Source organism: Ursus americanus, chromosome 1, assembly GCF_024610735.1.
Source record: "Ursus americanus isolate L20-20 chromosome 1, mUrsAme1.1.p, whole genome shotgun sequence".
Classification (NCBI taxonomy): Eukaryota; Metazoa; Chordata; class Mammalia; order Carnivora; family Ursidae; genus Ursus; species Ursus americanus.
Genome location: NC_142127.1, coordinates 101,371,479 through 101,394,892, shown reverse-complemented (window position 1 = coordinate 101,394,892; position 23,414 = coordinate 101,371,479). Strand labels below are relative to the sequence as shown.

General features: G+C 51.6%; 2 protein-coding genes across 15 annotated transcripts in view; both read right to left on the bottom strand.

Moving 5' to 3' along the window:
- Window positions 1–9,769, bottom strand: part of MROH2A (maestro heat like repeat family member 2A) — a 43,188-nt gene extending 33,419 nt beyond the window's left edge. For 6 of the 11 annotated variants that reach the window (XM_087864564.1, XM_045794068.2, XM_045794069.2 and 3 more), the window contains exons 1-10: window positions 9,610–9,749; window positions 9,231–9,412; window positions 5,534–5,665; window positions 5,154–5,316; window positions 3,075–3,173; window positions 2,416–2,567; window positions 1,785–1,928; window positions 641–733; window positions 294–372; window positions 75–188 (exon numbers count right to left, since the gene is read on the bottom strand). In XM_087864564.1, coding sequence (XP_087720690.1) covers window positions 75–188; window positions 294–372; window positions 641–733; window positions 1,785–1,928; window positions 2,416–2,567; window positions 3,075–3,173; window positions 5,154–5,316; window positions 5,534–5,665; window positions 9,231–9,412; window positions 9,610–9,691 — 1,240 coding nt within the window. In that variant the 5' untranslated portion in view covers window positions 9,692–9,749. Of the gene's footprint in view, window positions 1–74; window positions 189–293; window positions 373–640; window positions 734–1,784; window positions 1,929–2,415; window positions 2,568–3,074; window positions 3,174–5,153; window positions 5,317–5,533; window positions 5,666–9,100; window positions 9,413–9,609 lie in introns of those variants that run through there. The other 5 variants (XM_087864590.1, XM_087864594.1, XM_087864598.1 and 2 more) reach the window with 4 other exon arrangements.
- A 5,454-nt stretch (window positions 9,770–15,223) lies between these two features.
- Window positions 15,224–23,414, bottom strand: part of LOC123790044 (UDP-glucuronosyltransferase 1A6-like) — a 50,626-nt gene continuing 42,435 nt past the window's right edge. For all 4 annotated transcript variants that reach the window (XM_045794076.2, XM_045794077.2, XM_087864530.1 and 1 more), the window contains exons 2-5: window positions 19,634–19,765; window positions 18,795–18,882; window positions 18,287–18,506; window positions 15,224–16,250 (exon numbers count right to left, since the gene is read on the bottom strand). In XM_045794076.2, coding sequence (XP_045650032.2) covers window positions 15,953–16,250; window positions 18,287–18,506; window positions 18,795–18,882; window positions 19,634–19,765 — 738 coding nt within the window. In that variant the 3' untranslated portion in view covers window positions 15,224–15,952. The remainder of the gene's footprint in view (window positions 16,251–18,286; window positions 18,507–18,794; window positions 18,883–19,633; window positions 19,766–23,414) is intronic.

Here is a 23,414-nt window from a genome sequence, read left to right as displayed (position 1 = left end):
GAGGAAATGATGAAGGCCCAGACGTGGTGAGACCTCCCCCCCAGCCTCCGTCCCGGCTTCCCGCTCTTACTCACCGTCGGCGCTCACCACTGCCCTAATCAGGGCCAGGGTCCCCACGCGGATGGCCTCCTTGCTCATCTCCATCTGACTGAGGAAGAACTTCATCAGCTCCTTGGGGTAGGACCGGGCTGCAGGGGAAGGACAGCTTCAGTCACGCCCGTGGGGCCAGAAGGAGCCAGAGGAGGCAGCCCGGGGCCCAGGCGTCCCAGAGGACCCGGAGGCGGGGGCCTCACCGAGGGCTATGAAGCAGTGTACGATCTCCGCCAGGTTCTGGCTGCTGTACTGCTCCTGGGCGGGAGCCTTGGCGCATACCTGGGAACGGGGTGTGCGGGGAAGGTAGTGAGATCGCAGCCGGGGAGCGGACGCAAGGGCAGGCAGGGGCGGCCCAACGCGGCTGTGCCAGAGCTGTGTGGGCGCCAACGCCTCGCACTCCCGTGGGACACAGGAGCTAGACGAGCGAGACAGGGGGCTCCACCACCATCACACCCTCTCCCCTGGTCGGCCACACCACCTGCCACGGCCCACTTCCCGCTGATCCGCCCTGAGAGTGCCGGTGCCCAGCCACGCTTGCTGGCCTCACCTGGATGTGGAGTTCCGTGAAAATGGTGTGTAGTTGCATTTGCGGGACGGGGGTGTTGGTGGTGACCGACACTTCCAGGATCTGCCTCAAGACCTACAACGGATAGGCGAATGATTGCAGATGACCTTCTGCCAATTCAGGGTCAGTTAACTCTAGACCCTTGCTACTAGCGTGGCCCGTCAGCCGGTGGTATCAGCATCCCCCGGGAGCTATTAGAAATGCAGCCTCTCAGGCCCTGCTCCAGACCTGCTGAAGGCAACCCTGAATTTCAGCCAGCCTCCCGGCAATGCCTACGCACAGGAAAGCTTGCAAAGTGCTGTGTGAGGCCACTGAGCATGGCATTCAAGGCCCTCTTTCCCTTTCTCTTCTCTCCACCTGGAGACGAATCCCATTCTCTCGCCAGATGATCAGCAGGCGGCCCCCTAGATCCACCGCATTAATCTCTGCTCCTTGCTTTTAGAGTTGAGGACCACGCCTCATCCACTGATGAGCGATCCCCTTACAATAGATTCAGCCTGGGTCACACGTCCACGCGGAACCCTGCCAAGACCCCATCTTGTGTGGGCTAAGGACTGTCATGGATTAAAAGGTCCCCCCAAAATGCATGTACACCCAGAACCTCAGAATGTGACCTGATGTGAAAATGAGGCTTTCCAGATGTAGTCAGTTAAGGGTCTCAGGCGAGACCACCCCGGACTTAAGGTGGGCCTTAAGTCCAACGACTGGTGTCCTTACAAGAAAAGGAGAGGACACAGAGGCAGACACAGAGAAGAGGGAGGAGTCACATTGGCGTGATGTGCCCGCCAGCCACGCAGGGCAGGCAAGAAAGGCTTCTTCCCCGGGGCCTCCCCAGGGAGGGAGTGCAGCCCCGCCCGCACCTGGACCCCTAGAACTATGGCAGAATCCGCTTCTGTCATTTGAGGCCACCCACCTTGGGGGTCTCTGTTACAGCAGCCCCAGGAAACTAACACACGACCTCACCGTGGACTCCAAGACCCTTTGGGACCTCTTCCTTTCCGCCTGGAACAGCAGCATTCGTTTCTCAAAAATCCAACAAGTGCCAGGCCCCAACTTCCACCGGGTGACACCCCCCGGGGCCCCGGGGCACCAGGCTTCCAGGCCGCTGTTGCCGGCGACCTCTCACCTGCGTGACGAAGAGCGCCTCCAGGCCGCCCCGGTACTCCGCCAGCAGCAGGGGGATGTAGTCGTACAGCTGCTCCCGCAGGTCATCGGTGGGCAGCAGCACGCTCAGCATGGGCTTCAGGGACTTGATGACCCCCAGCTTCACCTACCCCGGGAGCCCAGGACCCCCAGCAAGGCCCAGTGACGTCACCCCAACCAGAGAGGCAAGGACACGGGGCACAGGGGACCTAGGAAGCACTCGACGCCCCGCCCGAGACCCCACAGGCAGGCAACGAGGCCGGACTGTCCCTGCGAGTCCCAGCTCTGTCACTTAGGAGAACCTCTCTGAGCGCCTCAGTTTCCTCATCTGTAAAACAGTCCCCTAGCACAGAGCTGACGTGGAAATAGCTCCCCTTGGTAAAAGGCACGGTCACGGGGACCCTCGTCCAGCAATCCCGGGGCCTTTCTCAAGCCGACCTCCTGAGGCTCCAGGGCCCACGCGGTTCAGCAACTCTGTTTCTCAGGTCACCGTCTCTCCGCGGTTCCGGGAATGAGGCTGGACCCAGCAGTTCTCCGCCCTCCTAGCCACACAGGCTGGGGAGCCATGACCCGGGGGGACCACGGGACCCTCCCCCGAGGAAGGGGCTTCTCACCTCAGGGTTGTGGTCCCTCAGCCACACGGTCACAAAATAGCGATACATGGGGAACAGCTTCAGGGCCAATTGATCCTCGGTCATCACCGGGTACGCGCTGTCCTCCAGATGCCTCAAGTAAAACTGCACCGTCTCGCAGAAGGTCTCCATGGCTGCAGAGGGGCGGAGGCAGTGAGCCCAGAGGGGCAGGAGCGGGACCAGGCCTCCCCGGGCCACCTCCTCCAGGAGGGCGCACTCGCACACTTCTGGAACCAGCAGGCGACCCAGATGGCCTCAGCCAGCCAGGAAAACCCTGTCTTCGGCCTGACAGGGCAGGCCCCCCACAGAGCCGTTTCCCTGGTCCCTCTCCTGTGAACCCCATTGTCCTTCCCTGGGCTCCTTCTGAAATGCTCGACACAGAGCCCCCTAAACTGAGGCACAGGGCCAACTCCCTCCCGCTAAGCCCCGTTCCCTGAAAGCACGCGCCGCTGTTCAGCCACCTGTGCCCCGCCCCCGCCCCCCAGAGAGCCGATCAGAGGCCCCACGACGCAGGCGATTGCGCCAATGTTTGGGAAGAAATGAACAGCCCATCTCCTGTTCAACCCACCCCTCCACCAGTTTGCCCAGTCCCTCCCCCAGCGCGCTGACCAGCCGGACCGGCGGCCCGAGCGCACACGTACCGCCGCAGATGGCCTGGCGCATCTTGGCTTCGTTGGCGAGTCTCAGCATCGTGAATATGGTGGCCAGGGTGATGCCCATGTAGGGCATGAACTCGAACACTGCGCAGCGGGGCAGAGGGCGCAGGGAGTCAGGGGCGGGTCAGCGGGGACGAGGCGGGGGGGGCGAGCCCGCGGGCCAAGTGCGTGGCCAGGGCTGCAAGTAACTGCGTGGAAGTCAGTGTGACGGGGAAGGAGGGAGCTAGACGCAGGTGCAGGGGGAAGGAGCCGGGGACACGGAGATAGAAGGAGGAGGAGGAGGAAGAGCTGAGACAGAGCCGCAGGGAAGAGTGGGCAGAGCAGCAAGTTGGGGAGGGGAGACTCAGTGGGACTCGCGGGTAGACACTGGGCTCTTCAGGTGTCCTACAAATGTCCTTGGATGAAGGAAGAAACAAGGAGACAGCCAGTGAGAAAAAGGGACCAGAAGAAGAGAGAGAGGAAGGAAACCGAGAGGTGGGAGGGGGGGAGAGGAGGGGTTGTCGGAGGACAGAGCCACCCCCCCCCCAGCCTGGCCCCTCCAGCTGCCCCTGCAGCTGCCACCTCGGAGTGGCTAGTCCTCCCAGCCCCACTGCCTCTCTGCCATCTCTCTCCACCCACCCGCCCCTGTGTGACCAGAGCCCATGCAAAACAGGACACGCTGGCCCCTGAGCGCTTCCTGAGTCACCTGCCTCGCAGGCTCCATGCCCCCACACTGTCCCCAAGGCCCTGCCAGCTCTCTTCCTGTGCTGGGCATCCCTGGGGCCGGGTGCTGGCCTCTGCTCTCCTCCCTCTGTGTCTGCTCTGCAGGCGCGGGCAGCTTTGAGCCCCACCAGCATGCTGCGGACCCCGTGAGGAAGGGCCCCCCGAGCTGCCCTCGAGCTTCACATCCACACGCCAGCTGGCCCCTTGTCACCCTTCATCAGACGTCCCGCGTGCATGTGAACTCAGCGCACCCACCTTAAGGCCAGCTGCTGAAACCTGAAGGCGGGAGTCATCCTCAGCTCCTCCTATTTATTCCCTCACCTCCAGCACACAATTCATCAGCAAGCCCCATTGATTGGAGTCTCATTTGTATCTCCCATCTGTCCCCCACTCCCCAAATTCGCCCCAGCCCGAGCCACCAGTGCCCCTCAGGTACACACCTTTTATCCCTTCTCCGTCCACACAACAGCTAGAATGGTCTTCCAGGAACCTACATTCCACAAGGCAACTGCAGCTTTGAATCCCTCAACAGCTTTCCGGGGCCCTCAAATAAAGTCCAGACTCCCCCACACACCCCGCACCAGGCCCTGCCAGCTTCTCCAACCCCTCTTTACACCATCTCCCCCTCACCCTAACTACAGCCACAGTAACCCTGGTAACCCCTCAGTTCTTCAGAGAAACCATGCCTTTTCCTGCCTCAGGGCCTTTGCACATGATGCATATCTGGTTCTCCATGCAGTAACCATCCTCTCATCCCTTCAGGTCACAGCTGAAATGTTGCTACCTCAGGGAGGGCCCCACAAAGGAGAGGTCCCCTCCCTCCTCCTGATCTCAAATAGCCACCAGGCTGTTCTCTTCCCATCCTTTATTCTCCCATGATGATCACCATTCTCTTGTTGATTTGTTTACAGTCCTTTATGGGGAGCAGGAGCTTAGCACTGCTTGTGGAATGAGGGGGGAGCCAAGAGGGAGAAAGCTTTGAAGAAAGAATGACAGAGGAACGAAGAGACGGAAATGCGAGGCAGGGACACAGAGAATCTTAACAGCAGAGGGAGGCACATGGAAAGGGAAAGAAGGAATGCCGAGAAAGGTAAGAAAAGAGGGAGGGATGGGTGGAACTGGTGATGGGGAGTAAGGACGCGCCTGTCGTGACAAGCCCCGGGTGATGTCTGCAATTGCGAAATCACTATATTGCACACCCGAAACTAATATAACATGGTATGTTAATGAACCGGAATTAAAATAAAAACTAAATAAAAATTTTACAAGTGGGAAAGAGAGGAAGAGAGAGGCAGAGACCAGGAGGAGCGCCGGGCCGGCCTGCGGGGCCAGCCACCGGGCTGCGGACCGGCGTGCGCCTACCATTGCCGTTGGCCAGCTTGGCCAAGGTGATGATGACAAATTCATCCGTGAGGTGGAGGGGCTTGAGGTGGTGCTGCAGCTCGTACATGACCAGGCTGAAGTGGTTTCTGGACAGAGCCACCAGCGTGTCGCTGGCCACCTCTGCTTTCACATAGCCCTCTGCCTGCAGGGCAAGGGAGAGGGACGTGGGGCCCCACTATCCACTGGGCCCTCACGAAACCCCTCCTGCCCCACACCTGCTCCAGGGCCGTGCGCTCCTTGGGCTCAGCCTCTTCCTGCCGCCTAAGGTCACTGGACAAGGGCCTTGGGCATCCCAGGTCGTGCCTACCAACAGCTCAGCCCCTGGATTCGTTGCGGGGGTGGGGGGAGGGCTCTACTACCTCCAGGGTCTCTCTCATCTCCTTGGAGGCGATGGCGACCAGCCTCTGGACTCCCTGCTCCTCCAGCTCCCCCTCCTGCTGAATGATCTCCTGGAGGATGTTGTAAATGTTGACTTTGCGCTGGATAGAAATCTGGGAAACAAGTACGGCAGGTGGCAAGATCCTGGCCCGGACCGTCGTGGTGCCAGGGATGGACCCAGCCCTACCCCCAGCACAGTCCACCATGGTCTCCCTCCATCGGCCCTCCTTCCATGTACCCGTGATTTGTAAGATCCTTGTAAGATCTTTGTAAGATCTTTGTCCCATTTCCGGCACAGACCTCCTACAACTCTTGGTGTTTCCTAAATGAGGAGAGCGATTTAGTGTCCTTTGCTAGTGAATGAGGTGACTTGGAAAGCATCTAAGGATGGGGGCTGGCTGCCTGGAGAACCAGCCCTTCGATTAGAGGGTTGGACCTTTCACTTTCAGGAAGGGAGAGGGGCTGAAATCCGAATGGATGAACCACAGCCAATGATTTAATCCACTGTGCCATTGTAATGAGGTCTCCATAGGACGGGGCTCAGAACACGTGGGGATTCTGGGAGGGGGTGCCCTCCAGCACTAGCCCTCTTGAAAATCCAAGAAAGCAGTGTGCCCTGCCCTTCACCCTGGTGAGGGAGCACCTGAGGCCAGGAAGTGTGCCTCTCACTCTTTGCCTCCTAGAGAGCCTTATCACCATTTTAAATGACCTGATTTAGGACAGAATAGATGGTGCAACCAGACCACGCCTGCAGATCCGCACTGGAGAATAACTCTTACTTAATCAGGTATGACCAGCCGCTCCTAAAGGACCAGTGCGGGCCGTGGCCTGCAAAGCCCTGGGAAGGCGGTCTCCTCTCTCAGGTGGTACAGCGGTCACTTCCCAGCAGCCCAGAGGCCTTGAAAAATGTGGGCACCTCAAGAAGAAAGGAATTCACCCAAAAGTATATGTTCTCCTAGTGAAAGCTGCTCCAGAGAGTTTTGGCCTTGTTTGCCTGGTCTCGGCATCGCCAAAAACCAATGATTCTCAACTCCAATCACAGATTTCATGGAAACCTCTGGAAGGAAGAAATTGTGGGGCCTTGGCTGTCCAGTACTGCCTGGCCTTGGACCAGTGTCCTTCAATCTTTTTTGTTTTAAGGCTCCCTTAAGAACCTTCCAAACATTCTTTCCTAATTTCCCCCTCTGTCGCCATGAAACCTTAATACCACAAATACATGATGCATCTGTTTTATGGGCTATATACATTAAAAAGTAAGGTTTTCTTCATGCCCCCTCCCTCCCCAGAACCTATTTTACCCACTTCAGGGCAGTATCACCCCCTCTTGAGAATGCATGCTCTAGATTTTCAAAGAGAACTCAGTGGAGGCCTGCATGCTTAATTACCACGCTTGTGGGCCCCTATGTAAACAGCCCCGTAAGTTACGAGATCGGGCTTTTCTATGATCGAGAAGAATCTCTGGAGAATATTTATGATCACAAAAATTGTCCAAGACTTGGAAACTAGTGGTTGGAGGCCTGGGTGCCGTCTGCAGAGCCTACAGAGGCTCTCGGATTATGCGGCCTCAAGGAGAGCGCGGCTTTGATCTCCTGTGATCCTCTAGCCTAGTTTATGGCTCCATGGGGACAGAAGCTCAGTTGTCGGAAACTGATAACAATGCAAATGTTTCCTCCGTAACAGCAAACGTTATTCCTGTTCATGGCAACGTAAATGAGTTTTGTCGAGTAAAGAATATGAATCTCTGTAAGTAAAATGCTCATCTTAACAGATTCTAACATTTTGCTGGTTCCTTCACTATTTAATGAACAACAACTCTATGAAATGTGTTCATTTTTAAAATGTGCCTACTTGTTTATTGTCTATTTATTGCCACTTATCACTGATTATGACCTGGGTATTAATCCTGTACTTAAATTTTTTCTATTTCCTGACATCTTGGGGTCTTGCTGATCCTGGGGAGAGGGCCCCTCCCAGGGTGAGCCAATTACTACAGAGAGCAAACAACTCAGCTAAGAGCATGCTTTTCAAAGGCAAATCAACCAATCCAGAGCTTGCACTCCAACCCCCCCCCCAGACTCTCACACTTGGGGGCCAGGTGCCAGATGATGGGACAGCCCCCAGGCCCAAAGCCCATTATTACTCAATTATTTAAATTGCCCTATCCTCCCCCACAGAGACCACAATACAGACTCTTGTCCACATTTCCTCCTCGCTCCCTCTGCCTCCTGGTCAACCCTGGTGCTGGCTCCCGTGGCCCTGCGTGGCGTGGCCTGCCCTCACCTCCTGAGTGTTGACATCAGCGTAAGAAGAAAACCTACATTTTATAAGGCTGTTACAAAAACCCTTTGCCTCTGCTCCCAGACTCTGGCCCACCCTCCTTTCAGGCACCACCCACCTTTCTATAAAATCAAGAACTCCTGCAAAGAACTCCTGTGCTTCCCGCCCCCAAAGGCTACAGGATAGTCTAAAACCCAGCAGTTCTCGGAGTGTGGTCTCCAGGCCAGCAGCAGCAGCACCTGGGAAGGTGTTCGAGATGCAGATTCTCGGGCCATCCCCCCAGACCTTACTGAATCAGCAAGTCTCAGGGCGGGGCTCAGTGATCTGCGTTTTTTACAAGCTCTCCAGGGGGATTCTGAGGCTCTGATCCAAACTCTGCCCTGTCTTACAAGGCTCACCCTGACTTCCCATTACCCTTCCCGTTGATGAGGGAACAGAGGGCAAGCTGAGGACAAGGCAGAAACTGACACCCCGCAACCCCCCCTCCCCGCCACGGGGTGTCTGTGACATTCCTCAGGCACAGCCGGCTGCCCTAAAGGACAAAGAAACAGTTAACCTATAGAGACCACACCCCTGCAAGACTTGATTCTCCCTCAGTTTACAAATGTCTTGGCAGTTTACAAGAACAAAGCATTTCTATCACTAACCTAGCTTCCGGAAGGGAATGTAGATACAATTAAATGTCCTTATAATCTGCAGCCTCCAGGAAGTTCCCAACCATCTTAACGTTAACGCCTTGCTAGAGGGAAAAACAGTCTTAACTGGACAATGGCAAGGCCTCCAGTGTCCTGTGAGTCTTCTTTAACATATGAAAGTACTCTCTTGCAACCTCCCTTTTTCCTTACCTCCCCCAACCCCATAGTATATAATCAGCCACCCCTAACAACCTGGGGCAGCCCCTCTTTCTGCCCACGGGTCCTGTCCCCACGCTTTCATAAACCACCATTTTGCACCAAAGACGCCTCCAGAATTCTTTCTTGGTCATCGGCTCCGGACTGCACCCCACTGAACCTCACCTGTATCCCACAACCTCATCACTGTCACTCCCTGCAACACCCACCGCTGCAGCCCAAGCCCCAGCTGGTCTCCCACCGGCCAAGCCGACCTGGCATCCAGCTCTGGTAGTGTCCAGCCTGCTTCAGTCCTGCTCAACACCTTTGCAACTAAGTCCACGCGCCTGAGGACAATGGCTCCCGAACCCACGGGCAAAATAAGGCAGCTTTTAACAATTACGAAAGCCCCAGGCCCTCATGGGTCCTCCGAGTACGAACCTCGAACCTCGCAGGCTCGCCTGGCTCTGTGCCCCAGCACCGGGCCCCAGGCTCGCCAGAGTCAGCAACGCACGCCGAGCAGCCGCAGGTGCTGGGCTCGACGGGGCGGCCGGGGGCGAGCGGGCCCTACCTCCGGCACCTGCAGGCAGCGGATGAGAGCGTGCAGCACCACGGAGGGCTCTGTGGTGGCCTTCTCCGTGATGATCACCGAGGCCAGCGTCTTCCGCATGTCCGGACCTGCCCCGGCAGCGTCCGTCTTTGCTGACCCGCTGTCCATGATGTTGAGAAGGTTCGTGACTTGTTGGAAAGTACCTGAGACAAGGTGGCACAGGTGTGGTGCTGAGAGGGCTCCCGTGCCTAGCTCCACCTGCCCCATGACTGAGCCGGGCCTCCCTGTCCACCGTGCAGAGGGAGAAACTGAGACCGAGGCTGGGACCCGCCCCCAAACAGCTGGCGGCCAGGATGGGGGGGGGGGAGCAGGAATGCAGGGGTGGGGCTGACTTCCTTACCCCTGTCGTCTGGTTCCAGAGGTTCCAGATCCTCCGCTTCCTCTGACGGGTCCTCCTTTGAGTCTACGGCTGCTTCTGTCATCTCTGCCTCAGTTCCTCTAAGACCGAATTTGTAACATAGCTGGTGTGCCAACACACCCTGAGATGACCCCAGTGAGTCACGCCCTGTACAACCCTCTCCCCTTGAGTGTGGGCGGAACCGTGACTTGGTTAGCCCCATGTTCTAAGCAGTAGACCGTGGCACGGGTGACGGGAAGCCATTCCCGTGGTCACAGGATCTCAGACAAAACCCTAGCTCAGCGGACTAGAGAGGGAGTCTCTCGCCAGCCTTGACATGGAGTTTACATGTCACAGTGTGACACAAACTGCCTGTGGAAGGGGCCACCTGGCAAGAAACTGAGGGCCTCAGTCCTACAACCACAAGGAACTGGATTCTGCCCACAACTGCATAAGCTTGGAAGAGAACCGAGCTCCAGAAAGGACGTGGTCCCATCAACACCTTGAATGCAGCCTGTGAGGCCCTCCCCACCCTGAATCCTCAGCCACGGAAGCTGTGTGATCATAGATGGGTGTTGTTTTAAGCCACTAAGTCGATGTCATTTGTTATATCGCAGTAGCTGACTAATACATTTTGTTAAGAAGGGCCCTTCCGCTCTCTTCTCTTGACACTGAAAACTAATGATTAATGAGAAACGCACCTCAGCTGCCCTCATGGCTCCTCTCAGGGGCTCTTGCAACATGAGCAGCTTCTTAAGGCTTGGCAAACAACACGGACGTCAAAATGGAGGCTTGAACACTCCCAGATCCGTCCTGTGCTCATGCCCTCCTGGGAATCTTTTAAAGAGCTACTCTGGGACCTAAATACTGACCTTTCCTCGGAGTCCTCTCCTGGATGGAACAAAAATACACCGCGAGAAAAAGCCCCGTTCTTTGCCTAATACACATCAATGGTAATGTGGACAATAGCAGGAGGGTTTGTCGAAGAAGAAGAACAGTTGGCTTCTCAGTCGTAATGTGGGTGACGAACGGGTCCCCTGACTGGGTGGGAGGGTTTCATTAGAATCATCACCGTTAGGTCGCAGACCCTTGGAACTTTGAGATCTAACTGCCTTCCTGAGTCTTTATCGAGTGAGGGCTTTGAGGAGCGCACAGGGCCCTGACATTAAAAGGTCACATTATGTTGTCACTAAACGTTTCTGTTACCCATGTGTGTGGTGAAGTATGGTGGCCTGTTTGGGAAAGGGGCCTGGTGGCAGTGGGCACGATTTGCTACCAAGTCCCCTGGGGATGCACCGTCAGTTTGCAAGCTCCACGGGAGCTTCCTGGGTGAAACTTGAGACTGGCCCCTTGCACTCAGAGGGCAGGGAGAGACCCAAGAAAGGTTGGTAGGTGGCAGTTTTAATCAGCAAGAGAACTTACATGCCACGATTCTCCTGGGCAGCAACAAGGCCGGTGGCCTCAACACCATAACAGCACCTTGAGGCTGTGTCCTTGGAGCAGCCTCTGGGAGTGGGAAAGGCAAGCAGAACCCTCATTCCAAGGACGGGAGAGGGGATGGGGAGCCTCCAATTTCCCAGGCCCAGCTCACGGGTCAACTGGCAGTCACGTCTTCTCAGTGACCTCTTCCAACTTGTGGTCATGGGACCTCAGGAAGGGAAGATGTGGTCAGGGCAGCTGGGGTGGGGTGGGCAACAGAGGGGTCCTGGTAAGAGGACTGGACAAATTACAGGGTGGGGAAAGGGGTTCCCCCTGGCAGAATACTTAGGAGATGAAGCACCTGAAGGACAGGTGAGAGGTCAGGAACTCTGTTTCCTTGAACCAAAAGTGGGGCCCAAGGATTTCCCTGTCAGTTGTAGCTGTGAGACAGGCCAGATCAAGAGTCTGAGCAATGAGCTAATGGCCTTTGGAAACCTTTCTATGCATCACAGGGTGACAGAACCAGACTCAGAGCCACCTAGGTCCAAGACTGCTTAGTTAAAATTCCCCCTCAAATGTTGCCCACCGTCCCGAGAGGAAGTTCCTCAGCCTCTGCTCGGACACCTCTGATACCAGGGTGTTCATGACCCTTCCTAGCCCATTTCTACTTCACTGAAGCTGGATGCTTGGAAAACAAGCTGCCCTGGCATAGTGCCAAACTCTTCTTCCCCCTAAAATTCCTGCATTGTTCCTCCCCCTGCCTTTTGGTGACATATTGACCAATATGGAACAGGCACAAGAAGACAGTTATCACCTGCCCCTCTTTCATAGCTACCTCTGCCCTACCTCCTCCCACTCCCCTCAGGCAGCCTGTTCTTCTCCTTCAGAGATCACTCGGTGACATGGTTGCCATTCCATTCCACGGACCCTACCTACCTGCCTGTTGTGTGCAGCTGGCATAGCTGTCCGTGTAGAAGGGATATAGAGGTGGCTAGGACACCTGTGTCCTCTGACAGTCTGAAGACCCAGCACATGAGAGATTGTGGATTTAGAGCTAGCACAGAATGTATCAGTTAGCTATTGCTGTGTAACAAACCACCTAAACGCTTAACGACTGAAATCAACCCTTTATTATTATTATTCATACATTTACGGGTCAGCTGGGTGGTCCTGTTGATCTGGGCCATTTCCAGCCATGGAGTCCCTCATACATGTGCAGTCAGCTGGTGGGCTGGGCAAAGGCTGGCTGGTCTCGGATGGCCTCCCACAGGCTGGTGGTTCTGCCAGCTGGCTAGCTATTGGCTGAAGCAGCTGGGGTGCTTGGGACCCACGTCTGTCCCGCGGCAGGGCTAGCCCGGGCTGTTCTCACAGCAGGTAGGCGGGCTTCCAAGAGAGTGAGCAGGAACATGAAGGCCTCCTGGGGCCTCGACTTGGAACTGCCACCCGCCTGCTCTGCCACATGCTACTAGCCAAACGCAGGTCACAAGCCAGCCAGGTCTCGAGAGAGTGGGGAAATAGACCCCTCCTCTCAATGGGAAGAGCTGCAAAGCCACCTCATGAAGGGCGTGGCTCTCAGGAGGGCTGGAGAAAGGGGCCATTTTTTTGGTTGCATACAAAATGAGTGTGTAAGCCATGGAAAAAGTGAGATGCCCCAGAGAAGACACTGAGATGATGGGATCAAGGAGAAAGAAGTGGGTTCGGCTTGGTTTTCTGAAATAAAAATACTTTTCAGGTCAGGGTTTTTTTTTCTTCAGATTAGGACAATAATATTTGACTCCAATACAATCCATTCACGAAGTCAGTCACTCTTATGTGCTGTCACTCTACGAGCTTCCCCCCTTCTACGGGAACTACCTTGAGAATAAGAAAAAATGGAATTGTAGAAACCTGTGGGCTTAAACACAGGAAAGTGCCAAGGCAGGAAGTAGAAAAAATGGACAAAATGTATATGTAGTGGACACATTTGGGAGTATCTCCCTAGCTCACTAGGCTCCCTCTTCCCTGACCAGTTATGGCTCCCCACAGCCATGTTTTCCCTGTGCAATCCCTCCCTCAACGTTCCTGATTGGATGACCAGGAGTGGACACCTGATCTGGACCAATCAGATTCTTCCCTCTGGGTAAGAGAGAATCTGGTCGGTCTTCCACGGTCCTGTGGGATCTTGGGGACCGAGGAGCAGACAAGGCCAAGAAGAGAAGGAAGAGTAGGGCAGGCACCCAGAGTGTGCGGGGACAGGGCCAGGCAAGAGAGGCCCCTCTTGGCACCATTGAGGCCCTCCATGAACCCCACGTCCTTAGGAAGTCTCCCTCCTTACAAAAAGACCCCCTTTTTGCTTAGGATATCCCAACAAGAGGACATAGGGTCCAGAAAAATAAAAGTGTGAAGGAGCACAAGCTAGTGGAGGCCAGAGCAGCTCAGGTCCAGAGAGTGGGGGCGGCAGGGAGCCGGGGCAGTGAAGCCGGGAGCTGGTCCCTGGACGGACCAAGAAGGGCTTTGAAGGATGGTGGACATAGTCCGTGAGTCCCTGCAGGGCTCAAAGATGTGGGGAGGGATCTGGAGTGAACAAAAAGCAGCCAAGGGACGGACTAAATGGGGTTGGGGTCAGGAGAAACTAGCTATCCACGTGACCCCAGCTCCAGTCTGAAGCCTACACATTAAAAACTTTTACATGTAACATAAAGCACAAAGCAACAAACATACAAAGTGTGAGCAAAATTAAAGGCACGGAACAAGTGGAGAAAATACAGCACAGGTCAGAAGGATATTCTCATTAATGCAGTAAACTCTGAACAATCCTCAGGGTAATAAACCCCCTAGGAAGACAGGCAAGAATATTCTCCAAAAAAGAGACACAAATGCCTCATGAGCTTAAAAAAAAAAAAAATCAACCTTTGAAGTAATAACAGTAATAAAGGCACATTTAAAACAAGACCCCAGGGCGCCTGGGTGGCTCAGTCGGTTGAGTGTCCAGCTCTTGGTTTGGCTCAGGTCATGATCTCAGGGTCATGAGATCAAGAGCTGGGTTGGGCTCCTTGCTCTGTGCTCAGTGGGGAGTCTGAGAGTCTCTCCCTTCCTCTCTTTCTGCCCCTCCTTCAGCTGGCCCTCTCTTTCTCCCTCTTTCTCTCTCTAAAATAAATAAATCTCAAAAAAAAAATTTAAAACAAGATCCCACTGTTCATCTACCAACGGATACTTTCCTTCGAGATATTACTTTACACCAAAGAGGGTGCAGGAAACGGGCTCTCCCCACACACGGACAGCACGTCTCGGCGTGCAGTTTGGGAATAACTCAAGCCATCTGCCCAGCGTAGCAATGCTGCGGTGCCCCACCCAGATCCCTGTGTCTTTCTGTGTTAGTGCCCAAGGGCCCCCCTCCAACGCCACACCTCAGTTTCTCTCCCGAGGGCTCTTTCTGGCTTGCAGGGTCCCCTTGCCTGCCCTTGTGGCCGACTGGAAGCGAAGGGAAATTAACACGACCTGGGGGCAGCCGGTCACGGACAGGGCTAGTGCGCAGAGAGTCAGGACTTTGCAACTCACTAGGGTGGGATAAGTCTGGTGTCTTACATTGGCCCCCAGCGTCAACAGAGGGATTCAGCTCCAGCCGCCCACAGGAGCGCAGCTTCTTGGAGGCCCTCACTCCCGGTCCCACTCCCATGTCAGGATTTCCTTCACTTACCAAATAAGCTACTTGCCCTGGAATCATTGCCTCAAGGGAACCCAGGCTCAGAGAACCATCGAGTTGATGGACACGGTCATGAGGATGCGCAAAGACCTAGCCACTGGGCTATTCGAGGAGGGCTCTTTTACAGAAGAAAATAGAAGTGAATCCCCCCAGAAGTCTTGGTTAAATAAATCCTGCCATATCCATGCAATAATTACTTCTTGGCCACTAAAAATGAATTAAATATTATAGAAAAGTGTGGGGAGGGCATTCCCAGTAGAGTGAAGTGGAAAAGAGTGTTAGAAAGTGCTAGATATATTTGGTGTAGCTGCAGTATTTTATAAGTATATGCATTTGCCAAAATAGTAACTGGTCATTTCTGAGGAAGATGATTACCAGATTTTTATTTTCTTGTGTGCGTATGTGTGCACCTCTATATTTTCCTAATTTCTGTCGTAATCATGTATTATTTTTGCAATCAGCACATGTAGCTAACCCAGAAATGCAACAACAATGAAGAGAAGAACGCCTGAGAAATATAATTTACATGAATTTATTAATGTTCTCAGTTGTGGAAAACATCCGAGAAAATACATTTGTGAGACACTCTACTTTGGGTTTTTCTCAAATGAGATCCATTTGCCACAAGCCATGATTAAGCCATGATTATCCTCTTGAACACCTCACTCATCAATTTTACACATCATTCTTTTCCTTAAAGTCAGAAATCAGACACCGTTCTCAAAAGTTCCCATGTCCCTCCTTTATTTCAAGTACAAGGCACCAGGCCCCAGGAATAAACAAACGTCTCCTTCTTCAGATGCACAAAGTGACATCAGTGAAGCAGGAGCATAAGTTAGGACCTGCTGTCACTGGTGAAGGAACTACAGAAGCCAGACGATGATGTTAGAACCGTCCTCCCAGGTGGCAGGGTGGGGGCGGGGGGACCTCTGAAACTTGTGCCCCCCCAAACAGGCCTCACTTCTAAGTAAGAAAAGTAATGCAAAGTGCAGGAGACACCTGTCCGACCCTCTTGGCCATTCATTGGAAGGATGACATGGGTGGTCCCGATCAAAGAGACTAGAGGAGGCAGAAACCATTCAGGTGTCTCTACCTGTAGGCGTGACTAGCAATTAGATTGTTTTTATTTTTTAAAAACACTCAGGGGTATCTCACTCAGGGCTAAGTATTTCTTTAATAAGCAAAACATGAACTTAACGTTGCCTCTGGTTGCAACTTTGGGTCATCTCATTTCCCAGCTACTTCTCAGTGTGCCTTGGATTTGTGAGATTTCTTGACTCGTCCTTTCTTCCCAAAGCACTTCCGGCAGCCCAAGACGCAACACTTGTAAGCGATGAAGACAGCCCCCAGCACAACGGCCAGGAGGAAGCCGATCACATCCAAAGAGTGGTACTGGTACCAGGTGAGATCATGGGCTGCGGGGCGCAGGTGCGGAGCCCCCTTGTGCCTCATCACGAACTCCACCCAGAACACAGCCAGGTCCAGGGGCTCGATGGGGCGGTCCTTGTGCAGGCTGGAGAGGCGCATAATGTTCTCCTTATAGCTAAACACAGAGACAGTTATGTGAGTGTCTGGAATGCTGGCCTCCGTGAAGCATCCTCCCTTTAGGCTTGCTATGGTTGGGAAGGCTAACCTTGGTAGAGCAAATGTGTTTCCACTATAGACAGAAAACACACACACACACACACACACACTAAATGGCCTTTATCTCTGAAATTAAAAATAAAATGTAGAAAGGAAACTAGAAGCCACAATTATAATATTAAATTATTTGAAACTTGCTTCCTATTTTCTTTTCTTTTTCTTGGTATTTTTGTAGGAAATTAGATACTTTTTTACAAGAAAAGAAATAAAAGAAAAGGGCGTGTCAGAATCAATGAGCGGTTTTCCTTTCACGGTTTTAAACGATGACATCTAGTCAAATCAACAGCGATTTGTAAGTGTCATGTGCAAGGTGGTGGCACTTCACACTGGGGACACATCACACCAGCCAAGTGCTCACGTTAGCACGAGGCAGCGTCTGTGCAGCCTCTTCAACTAAACAGATTTTTGTTGATTTTGGACAGTGCGGACAGCTGAATCGGAACATCCAACTCCAAACTGGGTTAGATGCTTCGCCCCTTAGTGTGGATGCACTAGAAGAGGAGGAGAAAGAGGGGGAAAGAAAGGAAAAGGAGGAGAAAGACCAGAGGAAGACACTCTTATTCAGGAGCAATTATGATAACTGCCGTCTTTAAACAGGCCTGTCATTACATCTGGGTACATTATGATCCTGTGATAATAATATTTGGCCATAAGTCTTGCTAAACATCTTCCTTTTATATAAATCTTCTCTGAAACAAGATAGATTTTCTAGAACTTTCATTCGTCCATCCACCATTTATTGAGCACCTGTTATGGCCTGGTTGCATCATCTGATGTTCAAAATTTTTCCATTTGTCTTTAGGTCCCAGCTTGGCGTGTTGGGAACGTGGGGATTCACAATTACGCAGAGATGACTCCCGAGCAAATAGATGAAGTTTGCTGACTGATGAAGTTTTTTAAAAATAAGCGAACTTCACCCAGTCATTTTTAGGTTCCACGTAGTTGTCTGTACCACTCAACAAAAGATCAGAACTGCACCACTAACGAGAACCTCAGGAACGAGTTTGGTCCGCACAAGGAGAGAAGTCAGGTTTTCACTGCGTTTGATGTGGGCACAGCACGGCCTGATGCCGACAAGCTGGGCACCATACACAGGAGCGCCCCGTTTCTCCATTTTTCCTTGCCCAGGCTCCCCGTGTCACCCTGTGGCGTGTCTCCTCCCATCCGAACACACTCCAGTCTTTGCACATCTGTCCCTCTGATCAACGTCTCTTTCAAAATGAAGCAACCACGGGTCAAGACTTCTGACGCTCTCACAGACACACACACAAGCACAGGCATTCACACATGCACGCACACACACGTGCACACACACTATTAATTGTGGGACGAAGTCCAGCCCTGGCCATCGCTTCTTCCCATAAGGTTTTGGCCAGCCTGTTACTAGGGAACCTGACAGCAATACGATGAATTTCCTGCAGAGATCATTTGATCTGCTAGCTTTTGCCTCTTGAGTTGTTTTCAGAGCCACATTTGAACAGACTTACCTTTGCTTTTATTATAAGCCTCTGTCTGGGTATCACCTGACCCCACCCCATTTACGAATGCCCATGAACAACATTTCTCACAAGCTTCAGAGCTGGGGAGGGCTGTACTTCTAAGCTCCTGGTTTATTTTTATCTTATGGACACTATGCTTGTTATAATGGAATATTTCTTTCTTTCTCTGCAGGAACTTACAGATCAGATGTCTACTTGGTGACGATGGTTTTTAATAAATTGAAGTTCTAATCCTACCGAGGGAAATAATACTTAAAATCATTTCAATGATAAGTTCCATAGGAATTAAAGCATCCTTTTATAAAATGAGTAATAATAATCCCCAAATCAGCTTACTTATAAATTGGGTTTTATGTATTTGTTTTCACATTTGAATATTTGTTGTGAAAGAGATGGCCAAAATACAGGCAGTATTCCTCTGTACCTTTCCTCTTACCTTTTGTCATTGATGACAGTCTTTAGGGCATTTGCTAAATCTTCAGAAGTCATTTCCAGGACGTTCAAGGTCACTCCAGCCCCCCGGGTCTCCATGCGCTTTGCATTGTCCATCTGATCACCAAACAAGGGCAGCATCACCATTGGAACGCCGTTGCAAATCCCCTCGTATATGCCGTGGGAGCCAGAATGTGTGATAAAGGCACGAGTCTTCGGGTGACCTGAGAAGCAAAGCAGGGAGGGATGGCAGTGGTCAAGTCACCGAGTTTCACAGTCTGACCCCGTCTCGGTTCTGAAAGCGCTCTAAGGACCCCGTGCCACCCACATGGGGCTCCCGCAGAAGTCTGCAGAGGACAATGTGGGTTGAGATGCCCCATGGGATAAAAAGCAATGTGGAATACTTTGGCCATAATATTTTCCAGCTAAACAATCCGTTACAACAGCCCTGCGCAAGCCACTTTCTTAATTTCACTAGGGTCTGACCTACACACCAAATCCCGCCCACATACCAAGCAGATCGTTCTGGGGCAGCCACTTGACAAGTCTTGTGTTCTTCGCAAGATTTGGTGGTGGAGTGCCAGTGTACCGCCACAGGACCTTGCAGAGACAAGAACGCCGTTTAAAGAATGCAGTAATTCAAAAACATCTGCCATAGTAGCTGGAACGTGGAGTCGTCTGAACGAACATAACTCGCCGAGGGTGGGAGGAGTAGCAGCTGGGAAGGCTTTGGGGACTGGTAACATTCTGTGTATTTGTGCAAATTCATCAAGCTGTACATTTACGGTTTTTGCACTTTTCTGCACTTCAAGGGGAAGTTTACTTAATAAGGTGAATGGATATAGAATTATAGAAGCAGAAATACAAGAAATGAATCCAGTGTCCTGACCAGCAGCTTTTTGTGGAAATACTCCTATGTAATACGAAGAAACACTATCCAGTACATTATCCTGTTTATTTTATCTTTAAAATAAATTCTCCTTGGGGTGCCTGGCTGGCTCAGTCAGGGGAGCATGCAACGCTCGATCTCGGGGTTGCAAGTTCGAGCCTCTGGTTGGATACAGAGATCACTTAAAAAAAGAAAATCTTTACAAATAAATGAGTTAATAAAATAAAATAAATTCTCCTGGTACACTTTTGAGTTTCTTAGAGAAAATGAGACCCCAAGTGAAGTAGACGACGGTTTAACAGAGTAGTTGAGAGTGACATGGAAAAAAAAAGAACTTTGGATTAATAATTGCGAAGTGGCAGGGAAACCCAAACCGAAAGTCCAACTAATAGGATTAACATCGATACTAGAAGTCTGGGGTTCTAACCCTTGGGAAGATAGAATTGTATGGAATCTTCTTACTGTCTGAGGTATTTTGCCCAAAGCATCAGCAATTTCCATAGCTTTCTTCTCAGGAATCTCTGAGACCATGGAGCCCAAGGAGAAAACCACAATTCCATGTTCTCCGGAAGCATTAACGTAGGCTTCAAATTCCTAGGACAAGAAATTTCCAGTTAATTTTTTTCTCACCGTCTTTGGGAACAGCATACATTCAGCTGTGAATCAGATCTCTTCAGCTTAAGAATGTAATTAAAGAGGTGTGTGTGTGTGTGTGTGTGTGTGTGTGTGTGTGTGTGTGTTAGAGATACAAAACATTAGTGCATGTTACAGCCTTTCTTCCCCCCTTACTCCCTCCCAAAGGAGGAAGGCTTCTCGCTCATCCGCTCATCCGGTTGTCTCCTGGGTTCTTCTTTGAGATGCAGAATCCAGGTAGTATGCTAATTTTCCAAAGGAAAAGCAATCAGAGGTGAGACCAGATCCACTTCCCAGGGGCTTCAAGCAGCTGGAAGGGTCTCCCGAGAAAGCAGCCTTTCTTTCTTTTTTTTTTTTTTTAATTTTTTTAATTTAAATTCAATTAGCCAAGTTATAATCCATCATTAGTTTTGATATAAAGTTCAACGGTTCATTAGTTGAGTGTAACACCCAGGGCTCGTATCTCATGCCGTCTGTAATGCCCATCACTCACTGCCATATTCTTAACTCTGAGATCCTTTAGATTTCCCAAGATTTTTCCACATCTATTTTCCTCTTACAGATTGCTCTTGCTTTTTATTACAGTCAGATTTCCCCCAAATAACCATTTGGGTTTTTTTTTATGTTCAGTTTGCCACTGTATAGTACATCATTAGTTTTTGTTTGTTTGTTTTTTTTAAGATTTTATTTATTTATTTGACAGAGACAGCCAGCGAGAGAGGGAACACAAGCAGGGGGAGTGGGAGAGGAAGAAGCAGGCTCCTAGCGGAGGAGCCTGATGTGGGGCTCGATCCCAGAACGCTGGGATCACGCCCTGAGCCGAAGGCAGACGCTTAACGACTGCGCCACCCAGGCGCCCCGTACATCATTAGTTTTTGATGCAGTGTACAACGGTTTATTAGTTATGTATAACAGCCAGCGCTCATCACAACACATACCCTCCTTAATTCCCATCACCCTGTTACCCCCTCCCCACCCCTCCTCCCCTCTGAAACCCTCGGTTTGTTTCCTGAGGTCCACAGTCTCTCATGATTCATCTCCCTCTCTGATTTCTCCCCCTTCAGATTTCCCTCCCTTCCCCTATGGTCCTCCATACTATTGTTCATGTGGAGAAAGGGGAACCCTCTTACACTGTTGGTGGGAATGAAAGCTGGTACAGCCACTCTGGAAAACAGCATGGAGGTCCCTCAAGATATTAACAATAGAGCTACCCTATGACCCAGCAAGCGCATTAGTAGGTATTTACCCCAAAGACACAGATGTAGTGAAAAGAAGGGGCATAGGCACCCTAATGTTCATGGCAGCAATGTCCACAATAGCCAAACTGTGGAAGGAGCCAAGATGCCCTTCAACAGATGAATGGATAAAGAAGATATGGTCCATATAGACAACAGAAAGCAGGCTTTCAGGAAGGGGACTAAAGGAGAGAGTGGAAGGCAGTGCAGGAGGAAGGGGGAAAGGTGAAGGAGCATCACAGAGAAGGGAGAGAGCCATTCAGCAGATCGGTGAAGGGAGACCTTGGGGGAGAGGAAAGCTGTCCAAGGAGGATTTCGGAAAGCTTTCTGTAGGCTCTAAAACTCCTGCACTGCCCCTTTAAGAAAATCTATAGTAAAGATGTGTATTATTTTCCAAGGCTTCTGGATATTCCCTTTATCAACATAAAGAATGAATGGAGCCAACACAGAAAGCTGCAAATAGTGTTGAGGATGAGGCTCATGGTTAAGGAAAAACCTCAAATAGCCAAGACAGCCTGTAACAACTCCTGCTTCCCCACAGCCTACACCAGGGTCTTGCATATGGCAGCCAATACACTGGGGTGATTCGGGATCATATTCATGTCAACTCAGTGCTGAAACTTAGCCAGTCAACCTGGCAATTTCCCGCCTTTCCTGGAGAAGAGCTTTCTGAAGAGTGTAAGTCAGCGTTCCTGCCTTAGCAAGAACAGAAAGATATCTGAATCTTTCTTTGAGGGCTTCATAACGTACTGTAAAAATCGAAATATTCCTCCCTAGGTATGAGAGATACAAAATGGGACAGAAAACCTCACCAAGGGTGCAGGAGGATCTGAGCCCCTTCTGCAGAGTTCAGAGAGGGCCAAGGGCATGTGAGCAAACCCTGAGTACCGAAGTCACCCGTGAGAAGGATACACAAGCAGTGAGTCTCAACCCACCCAGCACATGACCCCCACCAAGTGTTCCTGTCGCATTCCAGAAGCTGATCCCTTCTAGCAATATATCCATCCCCATCATCCCAGGAAGATTGCAACTATAAGGCCGCTCTGATGCCTCCAACCAAGACCACCGATGGGCATTACAGCCTTGGGTACATAAGGACAAAACTCAAGACAAAGCAATGGGACTTGTTTCTGAAGAAACTTCTGGGCCAGATGACCCAAGGAATAAGGAATGAACTGTGAGTGGTTCTCTGGTCAATAATGAACCTTACAACTACTAGAAAATGGACAATCCGTGGTTCCCTTGGATGAAGCAGGGTGATGGGATCTTCAGAAGTGTCTGCATGTATAAGGGTAAGAGACAGTGATGGCCGGACCCCCCACTAGTAAGCCCAGATCACAGATTATGACCTATGAAGCCTCTATCCCTAAAGTAATAAGGAATAGACTTTATAAGATGGATGTCAGACAAAAGCTCTGAGAGGAAGCAACAAAAACATGATCCAACCAAAAGAATAGCAGCATTAGCTACGGTGGGGAAACAGAGGAACCTGGAGTCAAGAGTGGTGGCTGTGTCCCCAGGAAGAGGGGGAGGGAGCCTCCAGACGCAACCCTCAGCAATAATCTCAGCCCAGCCTGATCTGTCCCCAACCTTCAAAGCCAACTCCAAGGTACTGTGGTCTTCAGGAAACATAGACATATGCCCTCGGGCATACACACATGCACACACAGGCACACACCTGCATGCACACATGTGTGGGGGCACACGCACACACAGAGTGGCAATTCACATAGAGGAAACAGAGGAGGTACGAGTGTGGCAATTTTCCCCCAACTGTAGGTTATTCATGTTTTAACGAACTCCCCTAGAGTCTCCCAAATGGTTTTATATGTTTCCCAAGAATGCCAAGGACATTAATGAGACTGTGTGATGTGCTGGGGTTTGCCCAGAACTGAGGGGATTCTTGAAATATGGGACTTTCCATCCTCTTCAAACCAGAACGCTGGCCACCCTGGGTGTGACATGGAGAGGACTTCCCACAGGGCTAAGCACATGTGATTTTAAGAGACTTCTTTCAGGTTTGGTTCAGAGCATGACCAATAAAGCCTGAACACTGCCCAGCCCTCCTCAGGGGTGAGCCCCCAGCCTGGTCCTCCCCCACCAGCTCTCTCTGAGGCTTCTGGCTCCTAGTGACTGTGTCTCAGCCCTCTCCATTGGGCTCATCTGAAAGGTCAGGGAGGCCAACATCGTCCTCCCCACCACCACACTGCATTTCTGGTCTATGACAAAAACATCCTAAGGACGGTTTTCCTGAAGTCCTTCCTCCCCAGGATTACACCATATCCTTCTTTCCTTGCAAAGACAGCTCATCTCCAAGTACGTTTTGAGCTCTTTCTTCTGAGTGAAGGTAAACAGCTTACCTCACTTTCTAGGAC